This window comes from Pelodiscus sinensis, chromosome 32, assembly GCF_052426305.1.
Source record: "Pelodiscus sinensis isolate ZL-2025 chromosome 32, ASM5242630v1, whole genome shotgun sequence".
Lineage (NCBI taxonomy): Eukaryota > Metazoa > Chordata > Testudines > Trionychidae > Pelodiscus > Pelodiscus sinensis.
In genome coordinates this window covers 10,467,280-10,484,761 of record NC_143083.1, presented here as the reverse complement: position 1 = coordinate 10,484,761, position 17,482 = coordinate 10,467,280, and the positions used below count along the sequence as shown (strand labels likewise).

At 41.8% G+C, this 17,482-nt stretch overlaps 1 protein-coding gene across 8 annotated transcripts in view; it reads right to left on the bottom strand.

Moving 5' to 3' along the window:
• The window catches only part of RANBP3 (RAN binding protein 3), a 100,036-nt gene that overhangs the window by 58,906 nt on the left and 23,648 nt on the right, over positions 1–17,482 (bottom strand). For 5 of the 8 annotated variants that reach the window (XM_075902972.2, XM_075902976.2, XM_075902971.2 and 2 more), the window contains one exon: positions 14,161–14,364. The exons of the other annotated variants lie outside the window; for them this stretch is intronic. In XM_075902972.2, coding sequence (XP_075759087.2) covers positions 14,161–14,364 — 204 coding nt within the window. The remainder of the gene's footprint in view (positions 1–14,160; positions 14,365–17,482) is intronic. 8 annotated transcript variants of the gene reach the window in all.

Genomic DNA, 17,482 nt, shown 5'->3' with positions numbered 1-17,482 from the left:
GGTTTTCAAACTATGGGTCGCGACCCAGCACTGGGTCGTGGAATGTCAGGCACAGGGTCTCATTACTGCAGGGTGATCAGGTGACCAGGCTACCTGCCTGTCCTGGCACCACAGACAGCACTGTGCCCCAGAAGCAGCCGGCAACAGCCATGGCTCCTAGGTGTGAGTGGGAGAGCACACAGTGCACTGCCCCTGCCCTGAGCACTAGCTCCACACTCCCACTGGCTGGGATCCTGCTGCTGGCTGTTTCTGGGGCACAGCATGGTCTGCAATGCCAGGAGAGGCAGGAAGCTGCCTTAGCACCCCTGTTACACTGCTGACCTGCAGCCACTCAAGGTAAGCTCTTCCTGCCACAGCCCTGACATCCCCAAAGCTGGAGCCCCCTCCTATACCCCAAAGTTCTCATCCTCAGCAAATTATGTTGGGTCATAGGCATCAACAATTTTCTTCAACAGGGTCATGGAAAAGGGTGATCCAGTGGACACAGTGTGCCTTGTACTTCCAGAAAATCTTTGACGAGGTCCTTCACCAAAGGCACTTAAGTAATCTAAGCAGTCGTGGGATAAGAGGGAAAGCGCTCTTGTAGGTGAGTAACTAATTAAACAATGGGAAACAGCACAGGAATAAACTCATTTTTCATGATGGAGAGAGCTAATAGTGGAATCTCTGAGTACATGTACTGTGACTACTGCTATTCAACATATCCATAAGTTTGCAAGATAATTACATCCAAATCTGATTGTAAAGTTACACAAAGGGTTCCACGTAACTGGCTGAATAGGCAACACAGTGGCTGATGAAATTTACTGTTGATAAATGCAAAGTAACGCATGATGGAAAAACATGATTCCAACTATACATGCAGAATGATAGGCTCTAAATTGTTTCCCCACTCCAAAAATATCGTAGCGACATCATAGACAGGGTTCTACATAAGCTGTGCACTTGTGCAGCTGCTCAGGAAAAATTCACATGCTGTCCAGCTATTTAGCAAAGCACCCACAGCTAAACTTTGTATTTCTATTGGTGGTGCACATTCATACATACCACAGTGAACATAAAATTATTCCCCACATGGATGGAAAAAAATCCAATAATTTCCTGAAAACATCTGTCCAATAAGCATCAGCAGTCATAAAAGCAAACAAACTCCTAGGTTAGGAACTATTAGCAAAGGATAAAGACTGAAAATATCACAATGACACTGTATAAATCCATAGTGAACCCACACTGTGAAGGGCCATACCATATGCTTTATGAAAATATGATTATGAATAGGAATGATATAACTGGAATATGCTTTATGCAACATACCTTACGTAAGACATCACTGGAAAAGTCATCTACTGAATATGATTTTCTCATTTTTATAAATGTATCATCTTTGTAGATCAAAGCTAGGAACATGCAGTATAAACTAGGGATGTTAAATATAAGTTAATGGAATAGTTGAGTAACCTCATGAATTCTTACTGGTTAGTTGACTATTTTATATTCCCTGGGGGTGGGGCCGGCAGCCACTGTATCAGAAGTAGCAGTGCAGAGTGTCAGGCAGGAGCTGGTCCACAAGGGGAGCCAGTTTAAAAACCAGCTCCCCTTGTGGACAAGCTGCCTGTTGCCCAGTGCTGCTGCCTCTAATAAAGAGGCAGCAGTGTGGGGTGGCAGCTGCCTCTGTTTAAGATAGGTCAGAGCTCCCAGACCTAGCATGAGCTGGAACTGAGCTGGGCTGCCTGCCTGCCTCCCCGGCTCCTAATACACATTAAATACAGAGCTGCAGCAGAAGTAGGTTCTGGACCCGGTGTGAGTCAGAACTGAGCTGGGCTGCTGACAAGCCTGCTAAAAAAGGTACTGGCAAGAGTGGGGGAAGGGAAATGCATGTAGTCTATAGTGTTAACCTATAAGATTTTGCTTATCAGTTAATCCACTATACTATTACATCCCTAGTATAAAATTAAGTTACTAATGTAATTATGCTATATGAGGGTGATTAGAAGTACTCAAGAAACTTAATGATCTGTAAATAGACTTTTTTCCTGTAAGTCTGTGAGGAGGGACTGTGGTTGGTCCTACCAAGGTATGTCACCTGATGCTGGGACCCATCTTGGATGTGATACTTTTCCACTGAAAGTGAGAAAAAAAGTTTTAAACTGAACACAAAGGATTCCTGCCTTATGCAAAACCTATTAAAGTGTGGGAAGTGAGGTAATCTTGATTGTCAGGGAGGCTTTCTAGTATGTGAAAGCAGCTTATTAAAATAACACTGAAAGTGAAATATTATGGTTTCTTAGGGTATTAAGTTTAACTTGAACGTTCTGTTTTGTTTAGTAACCTACTTTGTTCTGTCTGCCATCTATTATGGCCACTTAATCCTACCTTTTATACTTAATAAAATTATTTTTGTTCATTAACAAACCATTTGTAACTAACTGTTATCTGAGGGGGTGGAGCAGCAAGCAGATATGCATCTCCTTGGGCAGCTGCCCACAAGAGATTCAAATGCTACCCAGTTGATTAGAAGAGCATCCACACCCTAACGTTTTTTTAGGAATGTGAAAGGTTAATCAGTAAGCATCACCCTAAACAGGTGATCCTTACTGGTTCCAGTTAACCGGTAACCAGTGGGGGCTGAAACAGCACCCTGCCTGCCACAGGAGCTGGGAGAGGGAGCCCAACAGGCTGCAGGCTGCTACAGCCAGGCTGGAGCGGTCCCCAGCCCAGATCCTACTTTATTTGGTTATTCATTTAAACATTAGGTCAACCTAATGTTTAACCACTTAACTGATTAACTGGGATTTTACATCCCTAATTTCTATTGTTGGTGCACATTTGCACATCATTGGTGCACATAAAATTTATTCCATGCATGTATGGAAAAAATTAGAGGGAACATTGTTCAGGTCCCATTGTTGCTGTGCATTTGGGTGATTAGGCAAGTCCCTTTACCTGAGCCTTCCCAGAGCTGAGCTGATTGAACCGTCTCTGTATTATACTGTAGAGGGCTGTAACCCTATCTTTGTGTTACTGCTGGAGGAGGCCTGTGGGTCTGCCTCAGCAGGACAGAGTTGAGGAACACTCATGAGGGCAAGAAGTGGGCTCAGTAGTAATTCAGCACATCAAATAAGTCCTAAGGGGGCCCGGTGACCCAACCCGTCATGCACATTTTGAATACTTTATGCAGTTCTGTTTGGCCCATCTCAAAACTAGAGATGTAAGAGTTTAAAGGGTCAACTGATCAGCTGATGCTTATTGGTTCTGGTCAAAGGCTTGCGGGGCTGACCAGAGGCCATAGGGCTCGTTTAACTGTGCAACCAATTTAATTTTAATTGGTTACACAGTAACTATTTTTTTTTTTTAGGAGTTTTTATATCCCTACTCAAAAGCAAAAATTAGAATTAGGAAAAAAAAGTACAGATTGGGATAAAAAATGGGACAGGGAAAGGAACAGCTTCCATATGAAGAGAGATTAAAAGGAGTGGGACAAATTACATCAGACAAGAACCAGAACTCACATAAATGAAATTAATAGACACCAGATTTATAACAAAATAAGGAAGTATTTCATTACACATTGCCTCTTCAAACTGACACACACACACACACACACACACACACACACACACACACACACACACACACACACCCCAAGTGGATGTTTTGGTGGTCAAAAGTGTAACAGTTTTAAAAAAATTAGATAAGCTGAAGGATCATAGTGTTAAAAGGGACTGCAAAGGTCATCTAACCTAATCCCCTGCCAAGATGAAGGATTTGTCCTGGAGGAAAGGAAGGTAATTGGGAAAGGTCAACATCAATTCACCAAGGGTAAGTCATACCTGACCAACCTGATCACCTTCTATAAGGAGATAGCGATCTCTGCGCAGATATGGGGAAAGTGGATGGGTATGACATACCTTGACTTTAGCAAGGCATTTAATATGGTCTATAATAATACTCTTGCCAGCACGTTAAAGTTGTACGGATTGGATGAATGAACTATAAGGTGGACAGAAAGCTGGCTAGATTGTATGGCTCACCAGGTAGTGGTCAACTGCTCAATGTCTAGTTGGCAGCTGGTATTAAGTGGAGTGGCCCAGGGTCGATCCTGGAGCCAATTTTGTGCAACATTTTCGTTAATGACCTGAACGATGGGTAGGACTGTAGCCTCAGCACATTTGTGGATGACAATAAATTGTAAGGTAAGGACAGGGTCAGAGTGATCTAGACAAATTGGAGGATTGGGCCAAAAGAAATGTAATGAGGCTCAGCAAGGTCAAGTGCAGAGCCCTGAACTTACGACAGGAGAATCCCATGAACAGGCTATGGACAGGCTGGCTAAGCAGCAGTTTTGAAGAAAAGGACTGGAGGATTACTGTGGATAAGAAGCTGGATAGGAGTCAACGGTGCATCCTTGCCAAGAATTTAACAGCATATCAAGCTGCATTTGTAGGAGTACTGCCAGTAGATCAAGAGAAGTCATTATTGGGTAATGAAAATTATTAGGAAGCTGGAGTATGGGACTTACGAAGAGAAGCTGATGGAACTAGTCTTATTTAGTTTGCAGAAAGAGAAGATTGGGAGTAGAGTATTTGATAGCAGCCTTCAAATACCTGAAGGAGGGGTTCCAAAGAGGATGGAGCTCGGCTATTTTCAATGGTGGCAGATGACAGAACAAGGAGCAGTGGTCTCAAGTTGCTGTAGAAAAGGTCTAGGTTGGATATTAGGAAAAACTGCTTCACTAGGAGGGTGGTGAAGCACTGGAACAGGTTACTTAGGGTGGTCACAGAATCTCCATTCATGTAGGATTTTAAAGCTCCAACCTAACAAAGCCCTGGCTGGGATGATTGTCGTGTGATGGTTCTTTCACTATGTTTTTAGATTCAGAGGCGCAGGACAGACCAGTAAGAGAGATTTGAACTTAACCACTTTCCTATTTTATTGAAATTCAAGCAAATACAATAACCAAATAACTTTGCAAGTAAGAGGGTCAAAACAATTCCCATAAGCAGTGCAAGACAGATGAACAGCACAAATCATAGTACAGGCTTCACCTATGATTCATTATAGGCTAACTTATTACTATGCAATATAGTTTTATGTACTATACATTTTTAAAGCGCTAGCCTAAGATACCTATAATGCAAAGCAGCAGCTAGTGCAAAACTAGTTATATTACAATATTCAAGCCTAATTTACTTACAGTTCATCCTTGATCCCCAACAATCCCCGTACAGCACTTACGTAAAATACAGGGTGGCCCATTGTGTCGCACCCTATTCCTATAAGTCACATCATAATAATTCTGGAAAATTTGATCATGTTTGTTTTTAATGGTATACACGTAAGTGATCTCAGCACTTTAAGGAACTTATTAGTAACCTCACCAAATGACCAAGGGCACGAACTTAGCAGTTTCAGCACTTTAAGGTCAAGCCTTTACCCCAGGGCTACTCAACACGCAGCCCGTGGGTTGCATGCAGCCTGAAGCCAGTTTGTTTGCTTTGTTGGGAGCCAAAACAAAAATGTAGTTAATATAAAGGTCTTCTGTTGATATGCATATTAATAGTTAAATTCCTGGACTCTCATTGCTCATTTAAAGTACTTGTCATATGGGTGGATATCGGGTAAATATTGCATTTTATTAACATCAGCAGAACTGACTTAAATGGAGCCTGTGTGTTGTGTCTTGCCTTAATCTTTGTATTCATACCCATCAGTGTGAAAGAAGCTATTTGCATATTATATATATATTTGCATGTATATGCAACCACACTTAAGTTGCGGCCCTCAGCATGTGCTGTGAGTATCATTGTGGCCCTGGGACTTCCAAAGTTGAGTAGCCCTGCTTTAACCAATGACCAAGGGCAAAAGGTTATATTTCCACATACTTGCTTCAGACTGAGGCCCGCCTGCATGCTTGCTAGCACCAGACTTAGCAGGGCCCTGCTTCTTAGCCAGAACTCATGTCAAGCCAGAAAAGGCCATGCAGACTCCTCCACACTCCCCCAGGGTCAGAGTGATCTAGACAAATTGGAGGACTGGGCCAAAAGAAATGTAATGAGGCTCAGCAAGGTCAAGTGAAGCTGGAGAGTCGTCAACAGTGCATCCTTGTTGCCAAGAACTTAACAGCACATTCAGCTGCATTAGTAGGAGTACTGCCAGTAGATCAAGAGAAGTCATTATTGGGTAATAAAAATTATTAGGAGGCTGGAGCATGGGACTTATCAGGAGAGGCTGATGGAACTTGTCTTATTTAGTTTGCAGAAAGAGAAGTTTGGGAGTAGAGTATTTGATAGCAGCCTTCAAATACCTGAAGGAAGGGTTCCAGAGAGGATGGAGTTAGGCTATTTTCAGTGGTGGCAGATGACAGAAAAAGGAGCAGTGGTCTCAAATTGCTGTAGAAAAGGTCTAGGTTGGATATTAGGAAATACTGCTTCACTAGGATGGTGGTGAAGCACTGGAATGGGTTCTATAGTGTGGTCACAAAATCTCCGTTCTTATGGCATTTTAAGGCTCCAACATAACAAAGCCCTGGCTGGGATGATAAAGGTGGGTGGTCCTACTTCAAGCTGGAGATGAGGAGGGTTTGGTTTAGATGACCTCCTAAAGTCTCTTCCAACACGAATCTTATATGAAAGAAATTAGGAAATGCTCTTTTAGTGTATGTGCATGTGACACTTTTTCTATTTTTCCTTTATCACCAATGATTTAAAAATGTCCCATTTGTGGGAATCTTTAATACAACAAAAGAAGAGAATGTTTAACACAGGTTTTATAATCATGCCATCACAAACCAACATATAAGCAGGTTGACAAAATGTCTCTTAATTAATGGGAATTCTTCCACAAACTTCCAAGGTCCCAGGAAAATTTCCTTACTAACATATTGTTCCAATGAGAATGATATAGATATATTGTAGTTTGAATAGCTGTTTGAACATGAGAGATCAAAAAAACACAATGTGGCGCAGTCCAAATGTTTTGTCGCCTTGAATGACCATATTACTCATTGCAGTCCTTGCTGTTTGTGAGTTACGTAGGTTTTTGCAAGCAAGCATTAACAAAAAAATGAACTGCTACATTCTGAGGGTGAAGCACATCAGTACTAGGACTCTTCATCAGTAGGACCCTACCAATTTCACAACTGTGAAAACACATTACGGGCCAACAAATTAGCCATTCCCCATGAAATCTGATCTCTCCCGTGCTTCTGGGAGCACAACAACTGGTGGACCCTAGCTGAAAACCCCCAATGGACTGGGGAGGGAAAGGACTTAGCTTTCCTTTGCATGGGTGCTCGGGGGAGGGGAGTGTGAATCACACCCACCTCCAAGTATCTTTTGGGGGGGAACCCCCACAGTCACAACACTGAAATTTCAGGTGTACCCATCTGAAAACTTGAAACTGACCAAAATGGACCATGGCCATGAAACTGATCAAAATGGACAGTGAATATGGTAGAGCCGTACTCATCAGACATATACAAAGGAAAGAGCTATATATCCACTAGCTCAGATTAAGTTCTACATATCTTAAACCAAAAGCTTTGCATATTAAGGGAAGAAAAAAAGTATTCATGCCAAATTTGCTAGAGGCTGCTGATGCTGTCAATGTAATTTAAAAAAGACAGTGGTTACAAGCAACAGAATAAGGAAATATCTCATGCCCTATTTTTTTTTCCTACTTAGCATGCCCGCTAAAAAGAATGTCTGGGTTTCTCCCCCGCACCAGAATCCAAAGATAGTTCAAAGCTGTCAATCAGGGCTCAGACAGGAAAGCACCAATCACCAATAATTCCAGACTGAAAAAACTTTCAAGCTGTATTTTATGTTAGCAAAACTATTTGTTAAATATCAGCAATTTCCATTAACTCCAACAATTAAGATATCATTAAGAATAAAAGAAAGTTGAGAAAATAGAGTAAGCATTAAAAAAATTAAAATTGGGTAATTAAATTCAGTCTACTTGAAAATTCCCTTTAAAGTTCTAGCTGCAGGAAGCATACTCCCTTCTTGTCCCTAACAAACAGTTGAGCAGTATTGGTGTGCACTGTTGAACAATTATTGCATTTTAGTGGTGGATGAAATGATCCTCACAAAGAACCTTCTTAAGCAGTTTGAAATCATTTAACTATTACCGTCAGGGCTGATGGCACTGCCTACCAAAGTTGCATGATACTTCCTATTATAAGACTTGCCTATAACTATTTGGGATGAAATTTTCAGTGATACCGCAGGCTGAATTGTTCTACTAAGTTTCAACCAAAACAGCCATTTCTAAGACAAGAGAAAAGTGACTTTCCACTGTCAAGTTCCTGGTCGCCCTTTCTCTGGAAAAAGCTAGGGCCCTCATGCTTTGGAACAAGAACTTGAAATTGTTGATCTGTGTGTCAGCAATGTGGCTTTTGCCACTCTCATGAAAATTCACCCAATTTTCTTCAAAAATTCCAGCTTGCACATGCTCAGTGGAGACTGGCCAGAGCCTAACAGCTAAAATCACCAGAGTATCTTTCCTCACTGTGAATGTCTGAGCCTTCCACAGCTCTGAATGCTGACTGGATAATACATACTCCATCCCCACAAAGTACCTGAGTATCCTCCAGCCCTGGGCAACAGGGGTGAAGAAGCTGGACTTTCCCTGTAATGACTGCTATGGAATGGGGACCAGAACTAAAAGCAAAGAACCAGTCAGTAGGGAAATGGAAGACATATGATTTGACTGCAGAAGGGATAACAACTGGACTAAGGCATTACAGAGGAGGACTGGGGAAACAGACTGGAACACAGAGCCTGCAAGGATGGGGACTGGAACTGAATGCTAGCAGGTGGAAGAAACTGGGACTGGCTTTGCAAGGAGACTAGGTCTAGGACCTGCTGAGGCAAATTGGCAGGGGGAGGCCCCTAAGGAAACAAGTTTGAGGGAAAGGGGAGACATCTGACAAGGGGTCATGGGGAAAAGTGGGCAAGACTTGATCAAGGAGAGGAGGAAAGACTGTTCAGAAGCCTATGGAGGAGACTCTGCAACCAGTCAGGTCAGAGAGATCAGGGAGGAAAATTAGATAGTCTTTAATTTCATGATGATATACTATCAAAATGAATATGCAAAAAAGGACAAATTAAGATCGTTCAGGCCACTTTAATTCTGGCATCTCTCAGCTTGTGTGCGCTTGACTTTGCAACATTAACGTAATGTTTATTTAAAGGGAACTGTTTCCATGTAATAACATCATAATTACTAACACTTCAGCTCTACATGTGCCAATACTTAGACCCACTGAATTTCTACAACTTGGGAATCAGAGTCTTCCACAGAATAAGTCCAGAAGGAATGATTACAATCCTGTAACCTGATCTCCTGCACAGCATAAACTATCAAATGTCCAAAACTTCCCTTGTATGGAAGACATCCAGTCTTAAAAAGACTAAATGATGGAGAGGCCACCAGGTCCCTGGGTAAGTTGTTTTCATGATACATTTTCAATAATGATGGTAATTAACATCTTATTTCTAGTGTAAATGTGTCTACTTTCAGCTTCTAACAACTGGATATCATGATGCATTTTTCTCTGCTAGATTTAAAGAGCCCTCTTACATCAGAAATATTTTCCCCATGCACATCAATCAAGATACCTTTTAAACTGCTCTTGACTAAAATGAACGTCAAGCTTCTTAAGTCACCACTAAGTGAGTTTTCCAGACTTTGAATCATTCTAAGATCAGATTCTCTCTCCCCCAGAAATCGTACTTAAAGCTAATCCAATTTTCAGAATACAGTTGAGAAGCCATTTCCTACTTTTGTCAAATACAGCATGATACAATTGAGGAGGTCAAGGTACTCAGGAACCTCACTTGACTAGCCAGGTATTTGTATATAATCCATGTACTCTAGGGCAAGATGAAACTCAATTATGTCTCAGCTTCATTTAAATCTAATATATAAAGGAGAATGTTTGTAAATTTGTGCGCTAATAATTTGGACACTATATATAAGAGCTACCACAACCAATCTTTGCATGGGATAACCTTTCATCCAGGAGTAGGTTTTAAAGGTACTTTGGGACCCGATCGGGCCTGAGCTCAAGCTGTAAAAATCAAAAAGTAACTCACTGCACTACAGGGACTGCCCTGCCCACACGAGGTCCCGTGCCTGCCACCTGTGGCCCCCAGCGCTGTCCGGGACTCATCCCCTCCCGCCCACAAGGTTACATAAGCAACCCTGTTTCCCACCTCCCTCTGCCCCGGCACACAGTGCCCCGACACCTCACGTGCACAACGGCTCGGGCACCTGCCCTGACCCCTACGGCACCTGAAGCCCCATGCGTGAGCTGGGGCACCCCTTCTGCGTGTAGCCTCCCCTCCACCCGGGGATGATGCGGACCTATATTTTAATCCCTATAGAAATCAGTGCAACTTTTCTACCATTCAAAAAAAGATAATGGACTACTGTTTTTCTACATTTTGTACCTCCAGTTTCCCGAGCAACGCCAGGTAACTCCAGCTAGTTAAAGAATAAGCATTTTTAAATTAATTATGAAAAAATAGTCTATGCAACAGTATCCAAATGTTGTTTATTTTGATGTTAAATTCTATTTTACATTCTCCACACATTCAAGTTTCCAATCTCTCATATTTCTATACTGACAAGACAGCAATGCTGCAGAACTGTAAGGAGAAGCTGTAGTGTTTAGCAAGTGGGATAGAGACAGCTGCCACTTTTGGAGGCATGGGAAGCAGTGTGAGGGCACGTGGAATTAGCTGGATGTTTGGCTACCATTATGTGATACAGTTATCAGTACTGACATTTCAATTGCAACCTTTAGTTTGTAGATCTTTCACTCTAGTGATATAACTAGCAAAATTCACAGCTCTCTGTTGTCTTAGGCTACCTAAAAACTCAGAAAAAGCACTTCACTGGTTTACACAGTTTCATGAGCCTTTTGAAGTTTAGAATACTTAAGAATAATTCTGTGGCAAAGGGTGAATCCCACACCAAATATTACACCTACAGAATTGCAGACCACAAGGGGATCAAGATATAGTTTTCCAGGTCCTGGTACTTCAAAGGACACAGACAGAACACCTAAAAGCCCTTTTCATCTTTGAAACCCTCTGCAAGGAGCGAAAATTTCCTCTCCTCCTACTCTCGCTACTACTTTAGCCTCTCCCACAACCTTCCAAATATTCTCCCAAACAGAAGCACCACACTGACAAGTTTGACAGTTCCACATTGTTCTGAACAGCAGTACTGAAGCTCCCTAGAATCTTAATTTTGCTTTGCTACTGATTGGTAAACAAAAGTACCAGCAGGGGCACTGAGCTGTCACATATTTACAGACTCAAGACGACATCACAACATGAATATTAGGGATGTTAGAGTTTAACCGATTAACCAATAAGCTGAAGCTTAATGTTATTGGTTAAACTCACCTGGCTGCCGGAGAGGCAGCTACCAGAGCAAAGCCGGCAGCCACTGCCTTCCCAGCTCCCAGGGAGGCTTCACTGAAGGCTCTGCAGTATAAAGCTTAAATAAGTTTTATACTGAAGAGCCCACAGCATGTGTAACCATATAACTGCTAAGATTTTCAGTGGTTACACGGTTACTGTTTTAAACGACTTTTTACATCACTAATTAATATACATTTAACATCTGTAATGTTATCTTCATAAGCATAAGAATTCTGCCACCCATTATACACAGTAACCTGAAATTCTTCTCATTCAGCAGTGAGAAGTGGGCAAAAGGGTTTGTTTTAAGACCCTAGAGACTATGCTTTTGGGGGCTGCATCCTATTCTGCACTTTGCAAACTGCAATGAATATTTATAGTAACATACAAACATCAAAACAATACTGAGGACTTCTCAAGCCAGCAAAGAACCACCATGGTGGCTCAAAAGTCTCTTCATGCCCATCTTTGAAATTAGAAGAAAGGAGATACCATCTCCCATCATAAAATAGCATCTACACAAAGCACTTCAATTACTTCCCCAATGGAGAACACCAATTAGTTCATTTCAGAGATCATTTGTGGTATGTCAAACAAAATGGTATTCATTAATATTTCCCTATGCAGTAGGAACGAAAAATCCCATTTAATCAGTCGTTTAACCAGTTAACAGCTTAAACAGGGGGCAGCCGGGCTGGAGCTCTCTCCCCCAGTTAACCATAACCGGTAAGCGGCCAGGTTGAAGTGCACACGCACAAACACACCTCCACCCCCGGTTAACCATAACCAGTAGCATTGCCCAGTGATGCTTACCAGTTAACCATTCACATCCCTGCTATGCAGATGCCATTAAGTCCTGTATCATCCTTCTGCTCAGTCAATTCATCTAAGTGTCTTTCTTCTGTAAAAAATGCATGGCCTGAAGAGACAGCTGATTCTCTTCAAGGCACACTCAGTCATTTCTTCTTTGTCCACTGTGTACTTACATTCAGTATTTGTTTACATACATTACTGTAACCAGCCTCAAGTGCAGCAAGTAGGAAGGAGGAGAGACCCAAGCATGCATGACTCTGGCAAGCTGGTGCACTTAGAGAAGACCCTGCTGCATTCTTATCTAGACCAGACAACTAGCTGACAATCAAAGAACTGTAAGCAGCTCTCAGAGCCCTCCATCTCCATAGTACCAAGGGTCATTTTGACAAACAGGGAATCTAGCCCATGTTTGTCTCTACAGGTGGTAACAGTGCTAGGTGCACTGCCAGATCAACATCACTTACAATTCCTCCAGTTCTAGAATTAGCATTACTTTACCAGCCTTGTTGGGGACATGAATGATGAATCATGTTCTGAAAGCCTATGATGGAACCAGGAATTCACAGTGATATCAGCACTCAGAAGATGCACAGGAAAAAAGCTATGAATTCTGCATTGTATCTTGTTCTAGGAATCAAGAGGAATCCTGGGAGAATTTGATTACTCATGGTAGTAGTTTCTAATAATTGGCCATTGCTGAATCTCATTTTCCTCCTATAAAAGTGCTCCCATTCTCCTGAGGGTTCTTTTAAAGCTATGAGGATAATCACAAAGGATTATTAGGTGTCAGAGTCTGCTTGGAAACCCAGCTCCTTTATGATCTCTTCCACTTGCTGACTCCCACTACAGTTTATGCATGTACAGAATCTATTTAAACTCTGGGTTAACTGGCCTGACAATAAGACTGTTAGAATTGAAGTTATTTTTAAAATTCAAGCAAGTTTGACAGATAATGCCATTTTCTTTTTTTAGGCTTTACTTTCTTGAAGGAGTGTCCAAACAATTTTTTCCTGGCCAACTTAGAAAATGCTAACAATTTCATTTGGGTATCAGCTTTTCATTGTCTCAGCCAATAATCTTCAGCAACTGTAGTGGAACAAATAGCCCTTCTAAAAAGCTCATTAAAAGGCTTTAGATAGAATCTCTCTTATTAAGCTCCTTACAGTTTTGTCCAGACTGATGTACTGTTTTTTTGGTCTCAAAGCATGACACTATAATAGCTTTCACTCAATGCCTGGAAGCACCAGTCTGTACATTTGATCTTTCTGAAAATATTCTCTCCTCCTCTGTAAGGATCATGGTCTTTAGCCAACAAACCCACAACTTTATGTACTTTTGAGAACTGAATTTACACAGATTTTTTTTCTAGTCTGCAGTTTCACACATTGTTAACTCTTCTGCCAGCATTAAGAAATTCTCTTCTAGATAATGTAATTTAGAAGGTAAAACAGAAGAATGGCACGCACCTGTTTGAATCCAGGGGAACAAGAGCTCTATAGCTCTTCTTGCTTTGTTGTATTGGAGGATTATAAACTAGAGTCAAAAAAATCCCCTTCTTTTTTGAAAGATTCCTTGGATGATCTTACTTTGATTCTTGTGAACTCCCTTCCCCTCCTCCCCCACTTCTCCTCTGGCTTGGGAGAATTCTTGTTCCTGGAAGCACTGCATCTCTTTTTACCCTTTGAAGAGAGTTTACATAAAGGACAAGTCTTTCAAAACTCTCCTCATTACCAAAAATCTTCTTTTCCTACCAACTGAACTATTGGCTTAGGAGGAGTAATACAGGATCCGGGAAAATTATTAACAATGAGAGTTTACAGCATCACTTAACCACTTTAGGGGAATGGACAGAATTAAAAAAAAATTAAATCCCATCAGCAGCAGAAGTACTTGGTAGGTTCGCACTTACCCCTGCCAGTTCTTGTTGAATAGGAGCAAGCTGGACTTCAGAAGCAGGAATCAGAGTAGTACTGACTGAGGCAACAGCGGGAGCAGGAAGCTCAAAGTCGCGCTCACCAGCTGATTCTGTGTGACCCATACCACCGTGGGGGGACTCAGCCTCTCCCTGTGAGTCCTCGCCTGAATCCGACAAACCTTTTTGCTCTGCAGGGGACTGGGAGCAAAAAAGACAATGTCCCTTCAATGCAAGGCTGCAACATGATGGAGCAGTTGTCCAAGTGACAGGATGTACTAATCCTCTCTTAACTTCACCATTTTCATGATCTTCAGAAGAAGTTGCTCCAATGAAAGACGGCATAAAGCAGGTAAGAACCTGTACTAAATTCGTCCCCCTTCAAATAAGCATCAGATAGACCACATACACTTACAAAAGGCAGCCAAAACTTCAAGTGCCCCCACCAAAATCTTTTCTGCAAGCCACATCCCTAGCCACAGGATTATTAGGTTTAGTTTCTCCTTCTCTTGAGCCTTGATTGACAGCTTCTACCTACCTAGTAGGAACATCCCAGACAAATAATTAGCAAACAGACAATTGCTGGAAATAATGGATTATTCCACTGTTGCAGGCCATGCAAATTAAGAGTAGCATTTGTTGGTTTTTAAATGTCATTTATCAGTACTTACAAACCAAATACTTGTGTTTGTGTGTCAATGCATTCTCTCTGAAAAGCAGTGACAGTCTCTTCTTCTACATATATTACATCCGTGGTCACCAACCAGTAGATCGCGATCTACCGGTAGATCTCAGGGGCTCTAAGAGTAGCTCTTGAGCCCTCTCTGAACTGCGCACCTGCGCAGTACATTTACATTAGATTTCCTCATGTAATGTAGGTGGGGCTTCAAGGAAGGGGCGGGGCAGTAGATCTTCGCCTGTTCTGAGACTTAAAAAGTGATCTTGAGTGTAAAAAGGTTGGAGACCACTGTATTACATTATGCTAATACAAGAGAAATGCATGTTAATACAAGAGAAATGATCTTATAGTTAGAAAATCTGGCTTCAGTTCCCACCCCTGCCAAAGATTCCCTGAATGATCTTGGTCAAATCACTTGATTTTCCTGTGTGTCAGCTCCCCATCTGTAGAACAGAATTTCCCAAGCAACGCAAAGATTTGAGATTTTTAGAGTGGATGTATCCATGGGTGGATCTCTCTTACAAAGTAGTCAGTAAAAGAGAAGAAGTTGATGAACCCTTATTCTTGTCCAAGTGTATCTAAGAAGAAACTACTTCCACTACCATGTTATATTTAAATAGCTCCTTAACTCTCTTCACAAACATCAGATGTTACATAAATACATGATTATTTCATCCACCACCATAATGCAGCATCCTTCCATATGAAACACAAAAACTGTTTAACAGCACAGAGGAACATTATATTACATCAAGAATGTTATATCTGAAAGGTCATTATACTATATATTTTTGTAGTCTCCACAATGCCACTGTACTCGTTTATTTTAGGCATCCACAATGTAAATATCTGAATTACATCTCTATTTTTGTGAAAAGTGAAATGGATTGTTAATGATCATACTCTCATCTAAAAGGTAAAATGTTTTGGAATCTAAAAAAACCCAAAACCCTATAGCTTTATTTTAAATACACAAAAACTACCAAACCCAAACACCAATTTAAAATAAAGAAACTAGGAAAAACTAAATGAAGGAGCATTTTATTTACTCACCAAAATTTCAGCATTTTGCTGCCCTACCCCTCTCCCTCTGTAGGGCTTGTTTAGCCCTTAGACTTCAAAAATTAACATTAAAAATGCAAACAACAAGTGGAGAACAGGGAAGCTGATAGCAATGTCTCAGCTTCCCTCTCCTATTGTATCTCTATTCCAGGGGTGGGCAATTATTTTTGTAGGGGGGCCATAATGATTTTTGGTATGTGGTCACGGGTCGGTTCCAGAAGGGGTGGGGCAGAAGGGCAGAGCCCAGGGACTAGCCTCCCCCAATTATCGCCTGGGGCCAGAGGCTTTGAATTAAAGCCACAGCAAAGGGTTTATGGGCTCCATGCCCCACTACTACCACATTGCCTGGCAGCCACCTGGGGTTGCTGTGGCTATGTAAAAGACTGGCAGATCCAGCCCCTGCCAAGGTAGCGTCACAACTCAGAGCTGTGAACCATTTAAACAGGTTCCTGCTGCCTAAGCCACCGTCTGGAAATTTAGCGGCACGGGCAGCAAAATATAAATAGAAAGTGCCAGATGCAGTATGCTGGCCAGATCAAAGTGTTAGGCAAGCCGGATCCAGCCTGCAGGCTACAGCCCAGTCTTGCTCTATATACCCTATCTCTGGGTGACCTCATCCACATACATGGCATTGACTGATACCTTTACACCAGTGTTTCCTAATTAGTGCTCAGGGTTCCGCAAAGAGCTAGCACTTCCTCATATCCCTGTTCCATAAAGCACCGGGAATTGAGGTGCCGGGGCGGGGGTGTCTTTTTTTTGTTGTTGTTCGACGAAGGCTTTTTCTTTTTTTAAGGCAACCCTAGGGGTTCCATGGCCAAATAAAATTGGCAAACACTTTTGCACGAATTTCCCTCCATCCAAACTAAGTCTTCTCATGGTGTCTAGCACTTACATGAAACCGCCAGCACTGAGCCCCTGACTTTTCCCTCAAAGCCCTCCACGACTACCTTTATCAGTCATGGTGGACATCATCAGTCATGCCCCAAATATTTTAAGAAAATTGGCTTATGAATATGAATAAGCATAACTTGAAGATACTTTGAGCAAAATACACCATCTAACATTTTAAAACTTACCATCTGTTGAATGTGCATATTCTATTTCTGTGCATGTATCATTCTTGTATGAGAAGTTAGAAATACGAAGTGTGAATCTGTTTATAAATCTAGACGTTCTAATGAGGGCCATTAGTGATACTCTGGAAACATCATGGCTCGGTACTCAAGCCAACCATCTGTAAATGGCTTTGTTTTTCCTGTAAGCCCAAACGGTGGTTGGTGCTATAAAACACATGGTCCAGCCACCTGCTGCTGGATCCCACTTTGGATCTTTTATTTTTCCACACAAGATGAGAAAATTTTGAACTGAACACAAAGAATTCCAGGGTTGAGCAAAGGGGATGTAAAGGTGAGAAAAACAAACAATAAGGGGTGGCAGGACATCAGTAGATCCCCACGTACCACCCAAGATACTTCCTGGAAGCATCTAAGACTGAATGGGGAGAGGAGCGGGCCCAAGCCAGAAGCCTGCCTGGCTTGTGAAAAAGATTATTAGAACCACCGTTAGGGTAAGAAT